The sequence below is a fragment of the Chaetodon auriga genome, chromosome 16 (assembly GCF_051107435.1).
Source record: "Chaetodon auriga isolate fChaAug3 chromosome 16, fChaAug3.hap1, whole genome shotgun sequence".
Classification (NCBI taxonomy): domain Eukaryota; kingdom Metazoa; phylum Chordata; class Actinopteri; order Chaetodontiformes; family Chaetodontidae; genus Chaetodon; species Chaetodon auriga.
Genome location: NC_135089.1, coordinates 9255387 through 9278012, shown reverse-complemented (window position 1 = coordinate 9278012; position 22626 = coordinate 9255387). Strand labels below are relative to the sequence as shown.

Genomic DNA, 22626 nt, shown 5'->3' with positions numbered 1-22626 from the left:
ACATCGTGGTCACAACATCACATGTGATAACTTTAATTTCTCACAAACTGGAGCAGGAGCTCGTCAAGAGGAAGCTGACGATGGCAGGAACACAACTACAAGAACAAGCCAGAGCTCCCACCTCAGCTAAGCTGTCAGTTCCTTTAGGTTCACAGCTGACAAATCCCTGGTGTCCTACATGCCAAAGAAAGGCAGAAAATGTGGTTCTCATAAGTGTACTGCATAGGGATGGAAGAATCTGTGACCAGCACCAACAAACAAAAAAGAAAAAGTCAATATGGATTTCAGATGAGATGCTTCACTCAGTTCCTTTGTGGCTCTGTTATCAGTGGAAGCGTAAGAGAGTCAGAAAGCAGAAGTATTTAGTGAGGAGGTTTTTGTCACAGTGTAAATCACTGTGATACGTACTGCTTAGCAGAGTTGTCCCATGTGTGACAGTAATAGACTGCTGAGTCTCCCTCCTCCACATTGTTGATGATCAAACGATAATCTGATTGTGACTGATGAGTAGATGTGAACTTTGGAGACGAGAAACCAGAGCCATAATATACAAAGCTATCACCGTGATAAAAATCTAAGACAAACTGAGGAACTTCTCCTGGAATCTGTTTGTACCAGCGAGCAGAATTGGTAGTCACAGTGCCCAGGTTACAGTCCATGGTGGCTGTCTCTCCTGTCCTCAGCGTCACAACAGGAGGCTTCTGTGTCACCACCGTCACACCACTCACATCTGGAAACAACAAGATGACATGAAGTCGAGAGAAACACACAGACTGATGAATCCAACATGAGCTCAAAGCTGCAGTAAGTCAGCCTCCTTACATGTTAGAGCAGTGATGAGAGTGCAGAGGGTCCCCAGCATGTTGTCAGTGTGTGCTGAGAATGTCCCTTACTGTCCAGCTGAGAGGTGAGCAGGGTTGGAGTGTGAGGAGAAGAGAGACTGAAGCTTATAAAGACACTGAGAGGAGAAAAGGAGGAGGAGGACGAGGAGGAGTTTACATCACTGTTAATATTCTCGCAAATGTTCTTTTTAAGATGCTGTTTGAACAACAATAAACATAAAACAATGTCTGGAGTACAAATAGTGCTGGAATAACCATTGAATGATTAATGTAACAGGTTGCTTTATAACCATGAAGTGACAATATGCATGGATACATGTGTATATGCAGCATGCTCAGGTTTGTATTTGATGTATTTGTCAAAAAAATGTCTGTTGAAACTCTGAAATCCTTCATTTATAATTCAGGTTCTGTGGATGTTTAGTGTTTCAGGGTTATTGCACAGTGATTGTTTCTGATACCATGTGACTGATTTGACTCTTCATCAGTGATGGTCTGTGGGAAGAAACTGTTCTTGTGTCTGGTTGTTTTGGTGTACAGAGCTCTGTAGCGCCCACCAGAGGACAGAAGTGGGAACATGTTGTGTCCACTTTGTAAATGCAGGTTAAACAGTTTCAACAACATCCAAATGAGTTTTTAATGAAAATTGCAAACAGTTTAAAATCCATATTTTTGTGAACTCATGAAGTTCAGTTATTCCTGGTGTTTCCTGTGTTTTCTCCCTGACCTCGTGTCTCCTGTGCTCCCCTCTTTGTTTCTCTGTGTGTTTGTCTGTGGATGTGTTGTGGTCGGAGCTCTCCTCTGCTCCTCACTTCCTGATTGCTGTTCAGCAGACACACCTGCTCCAAGCCGCTCACCTGCAGCCCGTCAACTCATCAACCCTGCACAACATCAACCCTGGTTCTTCAGCCACTCGTCTCCAGATCCTTCAGTTTGCTGAAGCTCTAGTTTTGTGATTGCTCGTGTTGTTTGTATCTGTGATTAATCCTGTGTTAACCTGTGTTCAGGTTCACTCATTCTCTGTGATTTCCGTCTGTCTGTCCTGCTCAGCGTCTCACCAGTCCACTCTCCAGCCAACAGCTCAGCTCTCTGTGCCTGCTGTGCTTCTCCCTGCTCTGCCGTTCAGCTCTGCTCTGTCCACTGTCTGCCAGCCATTCACTCACCTGACACACTCCACCGTAAACTCCAGCTTAGCTCACCATCAATCCATCTCACCTTTCCCAATTCTGACATAAACTGTGTTGAACCATTACCAGTCTTTGTCTGAGTGCTGCTTTCATTTATTATTCATGATCGTGGAGTGTTTTTAAAGGTGCTTTATTATTATTATTATTATTATTATTATTATTATGCAAGAATGGATGCAAAAATGTCAGAAATGTGGACTTGTCTTCAATTCAATTCTTGAGGGAAGAAACCAAATAAAAGCATTTAAATGTCTGAAAACAAATGATTGTAAATGGTGAGATGTTAAACTGAGCTTGTTCGTGGCTCTATTATCAGTGGATGTGTGTCAGAGAGTCAGAAAGCAGAAGTAGTTAGTGAGGAGGTTTTTGTCACAGTGTAAATCACTGTGATACAGCTACAGAAGCAGAGCTGTCCCATGTTTGACAGTAATAGACAGCAGAGTCTCCTGCCTCTGCCCTCTTAATGATGAACTGGTAATCTATGTCTGATGAGGCTTTTGAGTTGAATCTGTCTGAGGAGAATCCTGTTCCAAAGCTGGGTGAACTGCTCCCGTAGTAAAAACTCAGAACATGCTGAGGAGCTGCACCAGGAACCTGTTTATACCAATTGACATAATATCTATCATGTCTCTGAATGTTGCAGTTGAGAACAACCTCTTGTCCTGGAGAAACTGTGTGGACAGCAGGCGTCTGGGTCAGCACTTTGGCTGCATCAACACCTGTCAACAAACACAGAAAAATCCATGAGTGAAAGGTTTGTGTGTGAAAATCTGAGCTATGAAAGCAATGAGAAGAATATCTTACATGTTAGAGCAGTGATGAGAGTGCAGAGGGTCCCCAGCATGTTGTCAGTGTGTGCTGTAAACGTCCCTTACTGTCCAGCTGAGAGGTGAGCAGGGTTGGAGTGTGAGGAGAAGAGAGACTGAAGCTTATAAAGACACTGAGGAGAGGAGAAGAGGAGGAGGAGGAGGAGGAGGAGGAGGAGGAGGAGGAGGAGGAGGAGGAGTTTACATCAGTGTTAATATTCTCAGAGGTGGTACAAATGTTCTTTTAAAGATGCTGTTTGAGTCAAAAGACAAAGAAATATCATCATCATCAGATGATGAATATGATGTTGCTGGATTTCAGATTGATGGTTTCTCACTGTTGTTTTTTACAGTATGAGCAGTAAAAAGTGTTCAGTAACAATCAGAATCAGCTTTAATGGCCAAGTATTTTTACACATGCAATGAATTTGGTTTTCTGCTGCTCTCAATGTACATACACAGAAATAGACAAACAGCTCAGGACAAAGCTGAGCAAAGGTCAACATAAACATTTAACTATATGAAAATAGAACAAACAAAACAATCTTTCTATCTATTAATCTACAACAATGTTGCTGGTCCACCAGACCCCCACAACATTTACTGAATAAAGAAAATATGAACACCTATGTTTCATCCATCTTTGATTGATGGAACATTTTCTATCTGGTCAAATTCAGGCATTCAGACGCTTAGTGAGTTAGATATTGAAAATGTATTTGGATCCTTCCAGCAGCTGCGCGACAAGTTTTCATTACCAAATTCACAGTTTTTTAGGTATCTGCAGATCCGTAGTTTTGTTCACAATCTTAATTCCTACTTTCCAGGTCTTCCTGAGGCCTCAGCACTTGATTCTTTTCTGTCTCCTCCTTCTTCTGCTGAGGGTGTGGTGTCACATTTATATAACCTTATTATCTCATTGCGCCCAGTTTCTCTACGCCGGCTAAGAACTCAGTGGGAAGACGACGTGGGGGAGATTTCTGAGGAGCATTGGATCTGATATTGCGTCGGGTTCTGTTACGCCCCAGTCTAGGGGAGCCAAGACGCAACATAAAAGAGTGACAGAAAAACAAACTTTGTCTCCAAATCAACAAATATTCTACGACCAAAACCAGGTTCAATGATAAACAATCAATTTATTGGTATTAACAAAAAGAGACCTGATGTACAGGTAAAAAAGGGCCACAGCCAAAACAAAACAAAATAGTGCTAACTATATACAGTGTTACAAACGACCAACCAAAACCTGAAGAAGATCCAAAACCCACCACCAGAAACCACACTACCAAATCTAACTCTACCACAATATACAACCGAGATCTGGGGACAAAGTTCTTTAGTTCAAAAACGCCAGAAACAAGGGAACCACTGCTGTCAAGCCGAGTCCCCCGGCGAATGAGAAATCCCTGGTTTAAGAGAGCTGGATGCTGCAGCAGGGACCAATCGGAGAGCGACACCACTTGGCTTACGGAGGAGGGCAGGACCAGCACAGCTGCTCAAAAAAAAAGAAGAGCACACACTCACACACAAAAACACGAACCGGACAAAAAGACGCCACAGGACCACACAGGAACAAACACATAGCACAATACGGCCAGGGCCGTAACAGGTTCACACCTCATCTATCTGCTCGAGACATGGTCTGACCCAGTGTAAAATTCAGCATCGCGTCCACTTCACCAAAGTCAGGCTGACTAAGATTTATGATGATGTTGATCCCAGGTGTGACAGATGTCGTCAGGCACCTGCTACCTATATCCATATGTTGTGGTCGTGCCCCTCATTACACACTTATTGGTTGGAAGTTTTTAATTCCATTTCAATATGTATCATAACTCCATTCAATAAACGAAAAAAAAGAGAGAAAAGAAAATATGAACACAGCACCAGGTGTGAATCCTGATTAACTGATTCTGGATGAAGGTGGAATGTTTTACTGGTTCACTTCTTCAATAAAAATATTATTATAAAAGAATGGATGCAACATACTTAGAAATATGTACATTCTTGGGCAAAGAAAACAAAATTGTATTTTTGAAAACAAATTATTGTACATGGTGGGATGTTACAGTGGGCTTGTTTGTGGCTCTGTTATCAGTGGACATGTGTCAGAGACTCAGAAAGCAGAAGTATTTAGTGAAGAGGTTTTTGTCACAGAGTAAATCACTGTGATACAGCTGCAGTTGCAGAGGTGTCCCATGTTTTACAGTAATAGACTGCTGAGTCTCCCTCCTCCACATTGTTGATGATCAAACGATAATCTGATTTTGACTGATGAGTAGATGTGAACTTTGGAGACGAGAAACCAGAGCCATAGCTTGGAGAGCTCCAGCTGTGATAAAAGCTCAGCACAAACTGAGGAACTCCTCCTGGAATCTGTTTGTACCATCGAGCAGCACTGTTAGTCACAGTGCCCAGGTTACAGTCCATGGTGGCTGTCTCTCCTGTCCTCAGCGCCACAACAGGAGGCTTCTGTGTCACCACCGTCACACCACTCACACCTGGAAACAACAAGATGACATGAAGTCAAGAGAAACACACAGACTGATGAATCCAACATGAGCTCAAAGCTGCAGTAAGTCAGCCTCCTTACATGTTAGAGCAGTGATGAGAGTGCAGAGGGTCCCCAGCATGTTGTCAGTGTGTGCTGAGAATGGCCTTGGAACTTGGAAAGTGAGCTTCCTGCTGACAGATTAGAGGGTTTGGAGGATGAGGAGAGGAGGTGCTGGAGGAGCAATTTAAGACAACACTGAAACTGAGAGTGACTGACAGGAGGAGGAGCTTTGCTTCAATCTGCATGCTTTGGCACATTTCTTGCTCTCTTATCTTCTGTGAAGGGAAAAGTCTTTTCTGTCTCCATTATTGTCTCTGTGGACAATGTCTCCCCCCGACCCCAAAATATGACAACATGATGATTTGAAGAGGACTTTCTGCACTTTTATTGTCATAGATTTGTTTCTTTGCTGACTTCTTAATAAAAGGGATTGAATTGAGTTCCCTCTGATTTCACAGAGAGCTGACACTTGACCTCTTCATTTACATGCAGCTATAAATAAGCAGAGGAGGCCTGCAGGTGCATCCTGGGAAGGAAGAGAGGGAGGAGCAGAGAGGTGATGCTTCACTGACGGAGGATAAACGTTCAGTTTCATTTGCTCATTTCATTTGATTTGTCTAACGTCTCAATGACTGCAAGCAAATAAATCTAAAAAAAGGTGATATTAAAGACACTGAGGAGAGGAGAAGAGGAGGAGGAGGAGGAGGAGTTTACATCATTGTTAATATTCTCAGGGGTGGTGTAAATACTTTTTAAGGTGCTGTTTGAGTCTAATGACCAAAAATATATGATCACATTACAAATATGATGTTGCTTGATTTCAGATTGATGGTTTCTCACAGTTGTTTATGACAGTATGAGCAGTAAACAGTGTTCATTAACAATCATGTTTAAACACTCAAGGAATTTGGTTTTCTGTTGCTCTCAATGTACGTACACAGAAATAGACATAAAGCTCAGAACAAAGCTGAACAAAGGTCGATATAAACATTTAACTATATGTAAATAGAACAAACAAAACAATCTTTTAAAACCACAATGTTGCTGGTCCACCAGACCCCCAGAACACTTAGTGAATAAAGAAAATATGAACACAGCAACAGGTGTGAATCCTGATGTGCAGCGAGAGAAAGAAAGAAAAAGAACCTTATTTATTCTGGATGAAGGTGGAATGTTTTTACTGGTTCATGCGTTCAATAAGTTTATTATTATTAATATTATTATTGTAAAAGAATGACTGCAAATTATGTGTATATACATATAAATATGAACTTTCATCAATTCTTGGGCAAAGAAAACAAAATAATTTACATTTTTTAAAACAAATGATTGTACATGGCGGGATGTTACATTGAGCCTGTTTGTGACTCTATTATCAGTGGACATGTGTGAGAGAGTCAGAAAGCAGAAGTATTTAGTGAGGAGGTTTTTGTCACAGTGTAAATCACTGTGATACGTGCTGCTTAGCAGAGTCGTCCCATGTGTGACAGTAATAGACTGCTGAGTCTCCCTCCTCCACATTGTTGATGATCAAACGATAATCTGATTGTGACTGATGAGTAGATGTGAACTTTGGAGACGAGAAACCAGAGCCATAGAAAGGAGAGCTAAAGCTGTGATGAAACCTAAGTACATACTGAGGAACTCCTCCTGGAATCTGTTTATACCAGCGTGGTCCATCTATTGCCGAGTTACAGTCCATGGTGGCTGTCTCTCCTGTCCTCAGCGTCACAACAGGAGGCTTCTGTGTCACCACCGTCACACCACTCACACCTGGAAACAACAAGATGACATGAAGTCAAGAGAAACACACAGACTGATGAATCCAACATGAGCTCAAAGCTGCAGTAAGTCAGCCTCCTTACATGTTAGAGCAGTGATGAGAGTGCAGAGGGTCCCCAGCATGTTGTCAGTGTGTGCTGAGAATGGCCTTGGAACTTGGAAAGTGAGCTTCCTGCTGACAGATTAGAGGGTTTGGAGGATGAGGAGAGGAGGTGCTGGAGGAGCAATTTAAGACAACACTGAAACTGAGAGTGACTGACAGGAGGAGGAGCTTTGCTTCAATCTGCATGCTTTGGCACATTTCTTGCTCTCTTATCTTCTGTGAAGGGAAAAGTCTTTTCTGTCTCCATTATTGTCTCTGTGGACAATGTCTCCCCCCGACCCCAAAATATGACAACATGATGATTTGAAAAAGACTTCCTGCACTTTTATTGTCATAGATTTGTTTCTTTGCTCACTTCTTAATAAAAGGGATTGAATTGAGTTCCCTCTGATTTCACAGAGAGCTGACACTTGACCTCTTCATTTACATGCAGCTATAAATAAGCAGAGGAGGCCTGCAGGTGCATCCTGGGAAGGAAGAGAGGGAGGAGCAGAGAGGTGATGCTTCACTGACGGAGGATAAACGTTCAGTTTCATTTGCTCATTTCATCTGATTTGTGTAACGTCTCAATGACTGCAAGCAACTAAATCCAAAAAAGGTGATATTAATCTCTCTGTTGAGCTTTTATTGCAAATTAACTCCTAATAACAATGTAGCTTTCTGAAGAAAACACACTGAAGTAATAATCAGACAGAAATATGTCTGTTATCTCTGTGTCCTGGATTCATGAAATGTGAGATGAACATGAGGAGAAAAAATAAAATCTACTGACAGTTACAACATTTTGATGAACGTTATTGTTTCAAATGATGTTTTCAAGAAAACAAATAAATACAAACACATTTGTCGTCCACAGTTTGTTGTATGTTTACTTTTTATTGAATGAGTCTGGACAAACGCAGCAGTTGCAAAGCTGATACAACACCTCCACCTCACTGTCACAACATTTATTACAAGCATGCAGACACATCTTTTCTAACACGTCAACCTCGTCATGAGCAAACAGCACAAACAGTAAAGAAGCAGCTTTGAAATGCTCATTCTGCTCCTCTGCTATTCTTCAGTGGGACAGTGCGACTTGTCGATGTTTTTCTCTGAAGTCTGGGAGCCCAGAGACACTTTACACGTGTAAACCTTATCCATGTTCCAGTCTGACGTCTGGATGGCCAGAGAGCTGCTGATTCGGAAAGTCCGGTCCGCTTGCTGAACAGCGGTGCTGGTGGAGATCCCGCTGCTCACTGGACTCCCACCAGACAACCAGCTCACATCTGCAAAAGGCACAGACTGACTGGACAGACAGACCAGAGTGGCTTTGTTGGACTGGAGCTCAGCACGGGACGGAGGGAAGACTGTGAGGACAGGAGGAGGGAGGCTGGAGCCTGAAAACACACCAAGGACATTCATCAAATAACTCCAAATCCAATCACTGATACAAAGCACGACAGCAGCAGATTATTTCACTGTTTTCTTCAACAATATGACAAACACAGTGAAGAAGTGAAGCATTTTAAATGAGTGAAAACATTTTGAAATCATCACCTAAAACATGAGCACTCTTCCTGTTTCAAACAAAGTCTATCAGTTACAAACATAGAAATATTTGGATTCATTCAGGATCATTTTTATGTTGAAAAAAATCATGAAGTCACTTTCTGTGTCTCACAAATGGCACGACAGTAAATCAGTGGTCATTTAGCTGTTTTGCTGTTGTCTGTCTAATCATCCGGAGGATAAAAAAAACTATATTCATTGACATAAAAAACTGCAAATAACTCCATAAACTGTAGAAGATTAGTCTGTAAACGTTAATAAACTCAATAATTTAGTGTTGATATGACAGAATAAATTACATTTGACAGATTATTTAGCATTTGGTTTGATACAATGATACAAAAGTGTCATCAGTCTTGAAAATATAAAATAATTTTGTACATTTTGTCCAAATGTTAAAAGCTTTAGGCCATTAAAACACTTCAGAGTATTTGTAGATGCCATTGAACACATTTTGATCATTAGCAGATCTTTACTTTGTCCTCAAAGACACAGTCTGGCATCAAAGCAGATGAAAAGAAGTCAAAGTGAAATTCAATCAACAACATGTTTGACTTTCTAAACAGTCAGCCTGATATGAATTGATGATTTTCACCGAATTTGACTCAGAAACAGAGAATCTGTCTTGTTTTGCGATCAGTTAAAAAGTACTTACTTGTCACAGTCAGCTTGGTGCCTTGTCCGAATACCACAGTGATTCAGTTTGTACACATGGCCGTACAAAAACCTCCTGACTCTCACTGATGAGGGGAGTGGAACTGAAACATCCTGTTGAGACCAACTTTCACTGTCAACATCTCGTTCACTTCATCAGTCTGCTTCTGTTCACAAACACTGCTGGACTTGAGGACTGATTCTCAGTCTTCTGCTGCATCCTTTTGTTTTCATGCTGGACATGTTAAAAGTCCAGATATCATCAGTCAATTCAACCAAAACCAAATTCAACCAAAGCAGTTGATTGATGTGTTCACCCTGTGTTTGGTCGATATTGTTGGAGACCCACAGACCCACTGCTGTCTGTGCAAATATACTCAATATGTTCTTCTTATGACCTCATTAAAACTCAATGTGTAGAAAAGTGAAAGATGTTTTGACACATGGTGACATTTCTGATGTTTGAGGTCAATTCAACGTCAGAGAGGTCAAACTCCCTGTTAGACCTCTTATGAACAGACTGTTATAAAACTGCAACAACATGAACTTATGGAGACTGATTTGATGTTTGGGAGGTGAAATGCTGCATAAAAAGTGCTGACAGCACCAATCACACAGATGGAGCTGATTCAAATCCATTGGATTTAATCTTGTTTCACAGACGGAGTCTCTGAGACCACAAACAGAAGTGATTCATCATTTCCACTGACTGATCAATACAGATATTTACCACATATATTTATCCCCAACAGTGAGAATGAAATTCTCTGTTTATCTTTGTTTATCAGTCGTTGGTGTTTTTCTGTCTCTTCTGTGTCTGTGCAAATGAAAAAAAATTTAATGAAAAGCAGAAAACAACAAATACTGAATCTAATTATTTCTTCAATTTCAGAGTCAAAAGAGATTTGGAAGAAACCTTTATATGAAATTAGATTTTTAAAGTCAGATTGATGACATTGCTTTGTAGTTTTTAAAGTCTCATGTAGGAGAGAGCATTAGTCCATGTGTCAGAGAGTCAGAAAGGAGAAGCAGTCAGTGAGGAGGTTTTTGTCACAGTGTAAATCACTGTGATACAGCTGCAGAAGCAGAGCCGTCCCATGTAGCACAGTAATAGACAGCAGAGTCTCCTGCCTCTGCCCTCTTAATGATGAACTGATAATCTGTGTTTGATGAGGCTTTAGAGTTGAATCTGTCTGAGGAGAATCCTGTTCCAAAGTCGAGTGAACTGCCAGAATAGTGAAATCTCAGAACATACTGAGGAGCTTCACCAGGAACCTGTTTATACCAACTGACATAATATCCATCATATCTCTGAATGTTGCAGTTGAGAACAACCTCTTGTCCTGGAGAAACTGTGTGGACAGCAGGCGTCTGGGTCAGCACGATCACTGCATCAACATCTGTCAACAAACACAGAAAAATCCACGAGTCAAATGTTTGTGTGTGAAAATCTGAGCTATAAAAGCAATGAGAAGAATATCTTACATGTTAGAGCAGTGATGAGAGTGCAGAGGGTCCCCAGCATGTTGTCAGTGTGTGCTGTAAACGTCCCTTACTGTCCAGCTGAGAGGTGAGCAGGGTTGGAGTGTGAGGAGAAGAGAGACTGAAGCTTATAAAGACACTGAGGAGAGGAGAAGAGGAGGAGGAGGAGAAGAGGAGGAGGAGGAGGAGTTTATATCAGTGTTAATATTGTCAGGGGTGATACAAAAGTTCTTTTTAAGGTGCTGTTTGAGTCCAAAGGCTTAAAGAAAATATGATCACATTATAAATATGATGTTGCTGGATTTCAGATTGATGGATTCTCACAGTTGTTTATTCCAGTATGAGCAGTAAACAGTGTTCAGTAACAATCAGAGTCAGCAGATCCTCACCTGTCCCACAGCACAGCAACACACCTTCACTGTTAGCCTGTTATCCCGCTGCTGTCTCTGTCCAAGTTTTTTCCTGCTGTCGTTATGTACACCCCTCCACCTCGCCATCACAGTCTTTGCAGATCTTCACTTTCATCATTTCATCATCGTCATCAGCTTGTCAGTCAACAGAGTCATGCAGTCAGGCTTTTATCTCAAATCTGTCAAATATTTTTACAATAATATTGTTTTAAATCAATGTTGCTGATCACTACACCCCCAACATTTGATCAATTAAAAAAAATATGAACACCACAAAGAGCTGAAGTCTGACTTGTAAAAAGAATGACACACATTATGAGTAAAGGTGTGAAGAGGTAGAACGGTCGTCCACCTATCAGAAGGTCGGAGGTTCACTCCTCAGCCTCTGCAGTCCACATGTCAAAGTATCCTTGGGCAACACACTAAAGCCCAGTTTCCTCCCAATGCTGTGTCATTGGTGTGTGAGTGTGTGTGAATGGTTAAAAGCTCATAATGAGCAGGAGGCCTCAGCAGGTAGTCTGAATATGTGTGTGAATGGGTGAATGCAGACGAGTGTAGTGTTGTTTTAGTGGTTGTCAGAGTAGAAAAACGCTTCATAAATACAGTCAATTTCAAAATATATACTTGAATCAATGTGTCAGGAAAACCAATAAGAGCATGATTTTACACGATATTACATGGTGGGATGTTACAACCCAATTTCCAAACAGTTTGGGACACTGCTGTTGATGGCATCAAATTCTAAATGAGGATGTCATAATCAGACAACAATGAAATTTCTCCATTTCAACATTTCATATTTTGTCTTTGTGTTATTTTCAATAAAATGTGGGATTTTGAATATTCATAACATTCTGCTTCTATACATGTTTCACACAGGGTCACAACTTTATTGGAAACAACTGCACACTGGAATTGTTTGACTCTATTATCAGTGGAAATATGTGAGACGATCAAAAAGCAGAAGTAGTTAGTGAGGAGGTTTTTGTCACAGTGTAAATCACTGTGATACGTGCTCATCAGCAGAGCTGTCCCATTTTTGACAGTAATAGACAGCAGAGTCTCCTGCCTCTGCCCTCTTAATGATGAACTGGTAATTTGTGTTTGATGAGGCTTTAGAGTTGAATCTGTCTGAGGAGAATCCTGTTCCAAAGCTGGGTGAACTGCTAGAATAGAGAAATCTCAGAACAAACTGAGGAGCTTCACCAGGAACCTGTTTATACCAACGGACAGAATTGCCATCATGTCTCTGAATGTTGCAGTTGAGAACAACCTCTTGTCCTGGAGAAACTGTGTGGACAGCAGGCGTCTGGGTCAGCACTTTGGCTGCATCAACATCTGTCAACAAACACAGAAAAATCCATGAGTGAAAGGTTTGTGTGTGAAAATCTGAGCTATGAAAGCAATGAGAAGAATATCTTACATGTTAGAGCAGTGATGAGAGTGCAGAGGGTCCCCAGCATGTTGTCAGTGTGTGCTGTAAACGTCCCTTACTGTCCAGCTGAGAGGTGAGCAGGGTTGGAGTGTGAGGAGAAGAGAGACTGAAGCTTATAAAGACACTGAGGAGAGGAGAAGAGGAGGAGGAGGAGGAGGAGGAGGAGGAGTTTACGTCAGTGTTCATATTCACAGTGGTGGTACAAATGTTCTTTTTAAGCTGCTGTTTGAACAACAATGAACATCAAGCAATGTCTGCAGTACAAATAGTGCTGGAATAGGTATTGAATGATTAGATTAGATTAGATTTTATTGTCATCGTCAGAGTGCAGCACATAGACAACAAAATGCAGTTTAGCATCTAACCAGAAGCGAAAATCGTCAAAATACCCAAACTATAAATACATACAGGTAGTGCAATTGGCATGAAGTATAAACAGTATGATGTCGCTGCAAGTAATTATGATGAAACTATACCAGGAGGTGGTTAGAGGGAGGTGTCAGTGTCCATCAATGGGAGGGTGGTGGGGATTGGAGGGGAGGCTGCTGGGGGACAGAGGTAACAGCTCTGGGGAAGAAGCTGTCCCTGTACCTGCTGGTACAGGAACAGAGACTCCTGAACCTCCTACCAGATGGGAGGGGGGCAAACAGTCCATGGTTGAGGTGGGAGCTGTCTCTGCTGATGCTGCGTGCCCTTCTTCGACACCGCTTGTGCTGGAGGTTCTTGATAGCAGTTAGCTGGGCACCGCTGATATACTGGACGGTTTCACCACCCATTTTAGGGTCTTCCGCTCGGAGGCTGTGCAGCTGCCGTACCATACTGAGATGCAGTTGGTTCGGATGCTCTCGATGGTGCAGCGGTAGAAGTTAACTAATTAATTGATTAATGTAACAGGTTGCTTTGTAACCATGAAGTGACAATATGCATGGACACATGTGTGTATGCAGCATGCTCACGTTTGTATTTGATGTGTATTTGTTAGAAAAATGTCTGTTGAAACTCTGAAATCCTTCATTTATAATTCAGGTTCTGTGGATGTTTAGTGTTTCAGGGTTATTGCACAGTGATTGTTTCTGACACCATGTGACTGATTTGACTCTTCATCAGTGATGGTCTGTGAGAAGAAACTGTTCTTGTGTCTGGTTGTTTTGGTGTACAGAGCTCTGTAGCGCCCACCAGAGGACAGAAGTGGGAACATGTTGTGTCCACTTTGTAAATGCAGGTTCAACAGTTTCAACAACATCCAAATGTGTTTTTAATGAAAATTGCAAACAGTTTAAAATCCATATTTTTGTGAACTCATGAAGTTCGGTTACTCTTGGTGTTTCCTGTGTTTTCTCCCTGACCTCATGTCTCCACACCTATAACCATGAACTAAAGAAAGCAAGGCAAGCATTCTTCTCAGAGATTATCAACAGAAACTGTAAAAATGCCCGCACTTTGTTTTCTGTTGTGGAAAGACTGACAAACCCCACAGCATCAGTCCCTACTGAACTGCTATCCAACAAGTCATGCAATGAATTTGCAGCCTTTTTTACAGATAAAATTTCGAGGATAAGACAAACAGTGTGCAGCTCCAGTTCAGCCAAAATGATAAGTCCATCTGTGCCTTCTTGTTCTCCAGTTAATCTAGCACATTTTAACCTTCTATATCATTCAAGGCTGACAGAAACTGTATCACAGTTAAAATCCACAACATGCTGCCTTGATATTCTGCCAACAAACTTTTTTAAAAATGTTTTTAATTGCATAGCTCCAGATGTGTTGCAGATAATAAATAATTCTCTTCAGTCTGGTCAGTTTCCCCAGGCCTTGAAAACTGCAGTAATAAAACCACTCCTAAAGAAGACTAATCTGGATACTTCAGTAATAAGTAACTACAGGCCAATATCAAATCTTCCCTTTCAAGGAAAAATTATTTAAAAGGTTGTTTTTCAACAAACGCATGCTTTCATGATGCAGAACAATCTTTTTAATGCATTTCAGTCTGGATTCCGTCAACACCACAGCACCGAGACTGTACTTATCAAAGTTTTAAATGACATACATCTGAATAATGATGCTTCCAAAACCTCAGTCTTAGTATTATTAGATCTCAGTGCTGCCTTTGATACAGTTGATCATGACATACTTCTTGACAGACTGGAAATGTGGGTGGGACTTCCTGGCACAGTACTACACTGGTTCAAATCTTATTTACAAGATAGAGACTACTTTGTGTCAATTGGTGAGCATGTTTCTGAACGACAAAAGATGATGTGTGGGGTGCCACAAGGGTCCATTCTCGGACCACTTCTTTTCAATATCTACATGTTGCCCCTAGCTCAGATTATGGAGCATCATCATATTTCTTATCATACCTACGCAGATGATACACAACTTTATATTTCTGTGTCATCACATGATTACAGTCCCTTACTTTCACTGAGTGAGTGTATTCATCAAATCAATGTGTGGATGTGCCAGAATTTTCTTCAGCTTAATGCAGATAAGACAGAAGTGATTGTATTTGGCCCCAAAAATGAAAGGTCAAAGATCAGTGCTCACCTTAATGCCATGTCACTGACAACAACAGATAAAGCCAGAAATCTTGGTGTAATTATTGATTCTGACCTGAATTTTAACAGCCAGTTAAAGCTCATTACCAAATCAGCTTACTACCAATTGAAAAATATAACCAGAATTAAGGGATGTCTGTCCAAAGAAGACATGGAAAAACTTGTTCATGCATTTATTTTCAGTAGGTTGGACTACTGCAATGGAGTCTTTAATGGCCTAAACAAAAAATCAATTAGGCAACTACAGCTGACTCAAAATGCTCGAGTCCTAACAAACACCAGAAAAATGGACCATATCACACCAGTCCTCAGATCACTACACTGGCTTCCTGTGAGTCAAAGAATAGACTTTAAAATCTTACTGTTGGTCTACAAAGCATTAAATGGTCTAGGACCAAAATATATTTTTGATTTTTTAACTCCATATGAAGTATCCAGACCTCTCAGGTCATCAGGGACAGGTCTATTGTGTGTTCCCAGAATGAGAACCAAACAAAGTGAGGCAGCTTTCAGCTATTATGCTCCTCACCTGTGGAACACTCTCCCTGCACACCTGAGGTCTGCACCAACTGTCAACTCATTTAAATCAGGGTTGAAAACATTATTATTTGCTACAGCTTTTACTTAAAGTGAATATATTTGCTCAATGACTTCAATCATTCTTAATGCTAAATTATTGTCTTTTACTGGCGTCAATTTTTCTTGTATTTTATTTAAGTATTAAGTATTATGGCTTTATTTCTGTCAAACCACAATATTATGTCATGAAAAACACCACACAAGGGTTGAATCCTGACTTTAAAAAAAATAAAAATAAAAATAAAAATAAAAATAATAATAATAATAATAATAAGACTTTATTCTGGATGAAGGTGGGATGATTTTACTGGTGCAGTTCTTCAATAAGTTTATTATTAATAATGTTATAATTGGGAAACAATTAATGCAAAATACTAATAAATATGTACTTTTGTCAATTGTTGGGCAAAGAAAATTAAATTCTTTACATTTTTGAAAACAAATGATGGGACATAGTGGGATGTTACAGTGAGCTTGTTTGTGGCTCTATTATCAGTTGAAGTGTCAGAGAGTCAGAAAGCAGAAGTAGTTAGTGAGGAGGTTTTTGTCACAGTGTAAATCACTGTGATACAGCTGCAGAAGCAGAGTCGTCCCATGTAGCACAGTAATAGACAGCAGAGTCTCCTGCCTCTGCCCTCTTAATGATGAACTGGTAATCTGTGTTTGATGAGGCTTTAGAGTTGAATCTGTTTGAGGAGAATCCTGTTCCAAAGTCAGGTGAACTGTCTGAATAGTGAAATCTCAGAACATACTGAGGAGCTTCACCAGGAACCTGTTTATACCAACTGACATAATTGCCGTCATATCTCTGAATGTTGCAGTTGAGAACAACCTTTTGTCCTGGAGAAATTGTGTGGACAGCAGGCGTCTGGGTCAGCACGATCACTGCATCAACATCTGTCAACAAACACAGAAAAATCCATGAGTGAAAGGTTTGTGTGTGAAAATCTGAGCTATGAAAGCAATGAGAAGAATATCTTACATGTTAGAGCAGTGATGAGAGTGCAGAGGGTCCCCAGCATGTTGTCAGTGTGTGCTGTAAACGTCCCTTACTGTCCAGCTGAGAGGTGAGCAGGGTTGGAGTGTGAGGAGAAGAGAGACTGAAGCTTATAAAGACACTGAGGAGAGGAGAAGAGGAGGAGGAGGAGGAGGAGGAGGAGGAGGAGGAGGAGTTTCAAGACTCAACACTGGTTTCAGTCATGAATAAATGACTGTTCACTTATCCACAAATCAGTTTGTTCCAGTTTGTTTTTTTGTTGTTCCTGTTGTCTTTGCAGGTCTTTGTAGTTCATCCTCTGCTGGGCCTTTTTTACTGATTGTGGTGATATTGGACGTCCACTTTGGGTTCTGGGAGATTGTGGATCCCAGAAACTTGAACATTTCACATCAGACACAGTGTTGTTGATTATAATGACAGAGGACAGTGTTGGGGTCTCCAATTTAATCTCAGTGTCAGTATAATAATCATGGCTACATGTGCACCAGAAGATTTCTGTAAAAAAAGGATTTATTACATTTTAAGAATTTAAATCAGGAAACCAGAACATTATTGCAAATTTCCATTATTGAAATCTTTTTTATATAGTTCCAAAGATAAGATAGTATTTTATTTCTGTAAACAGTGAGTGTTGAAACCGTGTAATAAGTCATGACCTGTCTTTGAACATATGAATATTGTTTATGTTTAGCAAATTAACACTAGATAGTTCTCAGGATTAATGTGAGACTTTAAAAAAGGGTGGACAACTTTAACAATATTATATTAATATTTCAGTGGGGAAGTCATAGAAGCAGTGGCTGATTGCTGACTCTCAGTCAAGACCTGTGAGAGACTCAAAAAGCAGAAGTATTTAGTGAGGAGGTTTTTGTCACAGTGTAAATCACTGTGATATGTACTCCTGAGCAGAGCTGTCCCATGTTTTACAGTAATAGACTGCTGAGTCTCCCTCCTCCACATTTTTGATGATCAAACGATAAACTGATTGTGACTGATGAGTAGATGTGAACTTTGGAGACGAGAAACCAGAGCCATAGTTTGGAGAGCCCCAGCTGTGATGAAAATGTAAGACAAACTGAGGAACTCCTCCTGGAATCTGTTTGTACCAGCGAGCAGACTGATCAGTCACAGTGCCCAGGTTACAGTCCATGGTGGCTGTCTCTCCTGTCCTCAGCGTCACAACAGGAGGCTTCTGTGTCACCACCATCACACCACTCACACCTGGAAACAACAAGATGACATGAAGTCAAGAGAAACACACAGACTGATGAATCCAACATGAGCTCAAAGCTGCAGTAAGTCAGCCTCCTTACATGTTAGAGCAGTGATGAGAGTGCAGAGGGTCCCCAGCATGTTGTCAGTGTGTGCTGTAAACGTCCCTTACTGTCCAGCTGAGAAGTGAGCAGGGTTGGAGTGTGAGGAGAAGAGAGACTGAAGCTTATAAAGACACCGAGGAGAGGAGAAGAGGAGGAGGAGGAGTAGGAGGAAGAGAAGGAGGAGGAGTTTCAACACTCAACACTGGTTTCAGTCACAGATAAAATAAATTTTGTTTGTGTCATTGAATCATTTCATACCATCAATCTCATATTTCATCACCTTAATGTTTATGAACTGATGGTGTTTGGAGGTGTGTTGATGTCCTTTGATGAGTATTTTTAACTCCAGTCAGATCATCATCAGTGTATCAGTTCATGTTCATCTTTCATCGTTGTATGTGAAGTAAACGTTCTTCTATAATAAGAACATGTGGAGGTAAATGTTCACCTCTAATCTCAGTATTTTCACTTGTCTAAATTTTCTTTCCACCACACAAACATGTTTCCTAATAATCCAAACACATGAAGAGAAATGTTTTATTCAAACTGTTTATCAGTTGATGTTGGGGTTTGTCTCATGAATCAGATTTCTGTTATAGTGACTGCAGCTGGAAGTGAAACAATCAGCACTTCTTCACGATAACAGGTGATAATTTAATTAAACCAGAGCAGATCAGAGCTGAAATGGACCCTGGAGCCACCTCAGGACCTCGTGCTTCGGCTGTCCATCTCTCAACATGAGGCTGATTCTGTTGGTGTCGACTGCCCTCACCCTGCTGCCCCAGCAAACAGCAGTGAAGGAAACAGCTCTGGCTACCACAGCCTGCTAGAACATCCTCAGCACAGGACTGCAGACACTGACTGACCGGAGCCTCCACAGAAAGTAGAGTCAGCTCTGGACCTTCTTGTACACAGCCTCTGTGTTCTTAGTCCAGTCCAGCTTGGTGTCCAAGTGTCCTCCTGCACACTTTGAACCCTGCACAGTTTCCATGTCCTCCCTCTGGATTGAAATAGTTGTAGTTGGTGTTTTTCACCTGCTGAACTTCCCCATTAGCTCCTTTGACGCACCAGAGACAAGAGACAGAAGGTTTGAATCATGACTTGTGCAACAAACAAACAAACAAACAAAAAAAACCCTGAATGATTATGGATGAAAGTGGAATGTGTTTACTGGTGCATTTCTTAATTTTTTTGTTTGCTTTATTTTTCATTGCAAAAGAATGGATGCAAAATTATCATAATTATTCACTGAGTTTGTTTGGTCGCTCAATCATCAGTGGACGAGTGTCAGAGAGTCAGAAAGCAGAAGTAGTTAGTGAGGAGGTTTTTGTCACAGTGTAAATCACTGTGATACAGCTGCAGCAGCAGGGTTGTCCCATGTAGCACAGTAATAGACAGCAGAGTCTCCTGCCTCTGCCCTCTTAATGATGAACTGGTAATCTGTGTTTGATGATGCTTTAGAGTTGAATCTGTCTGAGGAGAATCCTGTTGCAAAGTCGGGTGAACTGTAACTATGGTAAAATTTCAGAACATACTGAGGAGCTTCACCAGGAACCTGTTTATACCAAAAGACATATTCGTTATCATCTCTCTGAATGTTGCAGTTGAGAACAACCTCTTGTCCTGCAGAAACTGTGTGGACAGCAGGCGTCTGGGTCAGCACGATCACTGCATCAACATCTGTCAACAAACACAGAAAAATCCATGAGTGAAAGGTTTGTGTGTGAAAATCTGAGCTATGAAAGCAATGAGAAGAATATCTTACATGTTAGAGCAGTGATGAGAGTGCAGAGGGTCCCCAGCATGTTGTCAGTGTGTGCTGTAAACGTCCCTTACTGTCCAGCTGAGAGGTGAGCAGGGTTGGAGTGTGAGGAGAAGAGAGACTGAAGCTTATAAAGACACTGAGGAGAGGAGAAGAGGAGGAGGAGGAGGAGGAGGAGGAGGAGGAGTTTCAACACTCAACACTGGTTTCAGTCATGAATAAATGACAGGATTCATCTGTGTTCACTTATTATCTACAAATCAGTTTGTTCCAGTTTGTTTTGTTGTTGTTCTTGTTGTCTTTGCATGTCTGATGATGACCTTTACATCAGTGCTAATATTCTCAGGGTTGATACAAATGTTCTCTTTAAAGTGCTGTTTCATTTCAATGACATGAAGTAAAGATGATCAGATGCTAAATGTGACTTCATTGGATTTCAGAATTGTTTTCTCTCACAGTAGTTTATGACAATATGTTCAATAAACAGTGCTGAGTAACAATCAGAGTCAGCTGTAACGTGTACACAGGACTCTGGACATGTTTCAGTCCTGACTGTCTGTTGCAGTCTGTTCTGTCCTGTTTGGTGGTCGATCCAAACCAGACAGTGATGGATGAACAGAGTCCAGACTGGATGACTGCAGTGTGGAACTGGACCAGCAGCTCCTGAGGCAGGTTGAACTTCCTGACCTGACACAGGAAGTTCATCCTCTGCTGGGCCTTTGTGATGATTGTGGTGATGTTGGACGTGCACTTTGGGTTCTGGGAGATTGTGGATCCCAGAAACTTGAATGTTTCATATCAAACACAGTGTTGTTGATTATAATGACAGAGGACAGTGTTGGGGTCTTCAATTTAATCTCAGTGTCAGTATAATAATCATCACTGCATGTGCACCAGAGGACTTCTGTAAAATAGGATTTCTTACATTTAGAGAATTTAAATCAGAAACCAGAATATTTTGCAAATTTTCATTGTTGAAATCTTTTTTGATCATTACAAAGATAAAATAATGTGTTATTTCTGTAAACTGTAAGTTTAGAAACAGTGTTATAAATCATGACCTGTGGTTGCACATGTCAGGATTGTTTTTGTTTAGCAAATTAACACTAAATAAACACCTCTCAGGACTAATGAGTGACTCCAATAAAAGAGTAAAGAACTTCGAAAATATAATTTTCATGTTTCGGTGGGGAAGTTACAGAAAGCATTGGCTGCTTGTTGACTGCCAGTCAAGATCTGTGAGAGACTCAAAAAGCAGAAGTAGTTAGTGAGGAGGTTTTTGTCACAGTGTAAATCACTGTGATACAACTGCAGAAGCAGAGCTGTCCCATGTGTTACAGTAATAGACTGCTGAGTCTCCCTCCTCCACATTGTTGATAATCAAACGATAATCTGATTGTGACTGATGAGTAGATGTGAACTTTGGAGATGAGAAACCAGAGCCATAGGTGGGAGAACTATGGCTGTGATAAAACCTCAGCACATACTGAGGAACTCCTCCTGGAATCTGTTTGTACCATCGAGCAGCACTGTTAGTCACAGTGCCCAGGTTACAGTCCATGGTGGCTGTCTCTCCTGTCCTCAGCGTCACAACAGGAGGCTTCTGTGTCACCACCATCACACCACTCACACCTGGAAACAACAAGATGACATGAAGTCAAGAGAAACACACAGACTGATGAATCCAACATGAGCTCAAAGCTGCAGTAAGTCAGCCTCCTTACATGTTAGAGCAGTGATGAGAGTGCAGAGGGTCCCCAGCATGTTGTCAGTGTGTGCTGAGAATGGCCTTGGAACTTGGAAAGTGAGCTTCCTGCTGACAGATTAGAGGGTTTGGAGGATGAGGAGAGGAGGTGCTGGAGGAGCAATTTAAGACAACACTGAAACTGAGAGTGACTGACAGGAGGAGGAGCTTTGCTTCAATCTGCATGCTTTGGCACATTTCTTGCTCTCTTATCTTCCGTGAAGGGAAAAGTCTTTTCTGTCTCCATTATTGTCTCTGTAGACAATGTCTCCCCCCGACCCCAAAATATGACAACATGATGATTTGAAGAGGACTTTCTGCACTTTTATTGTCATAGATTTGTTTCTTTACTCACTTCTTAATAAAAGGGATTGAACTGAGTTCCCTCTGATTTCACAGAGAGCTGACACTTGACCTCTTCATTTACATGCAGCTATAAATAAGCAGAGGAGGCCTGCAGGTGCATCCTGGGGAGGAAGAGAGGGAGGAGCAGAGAGGTGATGCTTCACTGACGGAGGATAAATGTTCAGTTTCATTTGCTCATTTCATCTGATTTGTGTAACGTCTCAATGACTGCAAGCAACTAAAAACCAAAAAAAGGTGATTTTAATCTCTCTGTTGAGCTTTTATTTCAAATTAACTCCTAATAACAATGTAGCTTTCTGAAGAAAACACACTGAAGTAATAATCAGACAGAAATGTGTCTGTTATCTCTGTGTCCTGGATTCATGAGATGTGAGATGAACATGAGGAGAAAAAATAAAATCTACTGACAGTTACAACATTTTGATGAACGTTACTGTTTTAAATGATGTTTTCAAGAAAACAAATAAATACAAACACTTTTGTCGTCCACAGTTTGTT

General features: G+C 41.0%; 1 protein-coding gene across 1 annotated transcript; it reads right to left on the bottom strand.

The window, feature by feature from the left end:
* Positions 1-8130: 8130 nt before the first annotated feature.
* On the bottom strand, positions 8131-18293 carry LOC143334110 (immunoglobulin lambda-1 light chain-like). Its single transcript, XM_076752651.1, has 4 exons — positions 18254-18293; positions 17836-18161; positions 9481-9514; positions 8131-8653 (listed from the first exon to the last, which is right to left on the bottom strand). Exons 1-4 carry the CDS (start codon positions 18291-18293, stop codon positions 8328-8330), a joined length of 726 nt encoding a protein of 241 aa, XP_076608766.1. The 3' UTR covers positions 8131-8327.
* Between the last annotated feature and the right edge of the window lie 4333 nt (positions 18294-22626).

Bases quoted from the DNA above. Each gene is read 5' to 3' on its own strand.
- LOC143334110 (XM_076752651.1), bottom strand. From the start codon at position 18,293: ATGCTGGGGACCCTCTGCACTCTCATCACTGCTCTAACAT. The intron at 18,162-18,253 runs GTAAGGAGGCTG...TGTTGTTTCCAG, and splicing joins TCTCATCACTGCTCTAACAT to GTGTGAGTGGTGTGATGGTG. The intron at 8,654-9,480 runs GTAAGTACTTTT...GTGTGTTTTCAG, and splicing joins CACCAAGCTGACTGTGACAA to GCTCCAGCCTCCCTCCTCCT.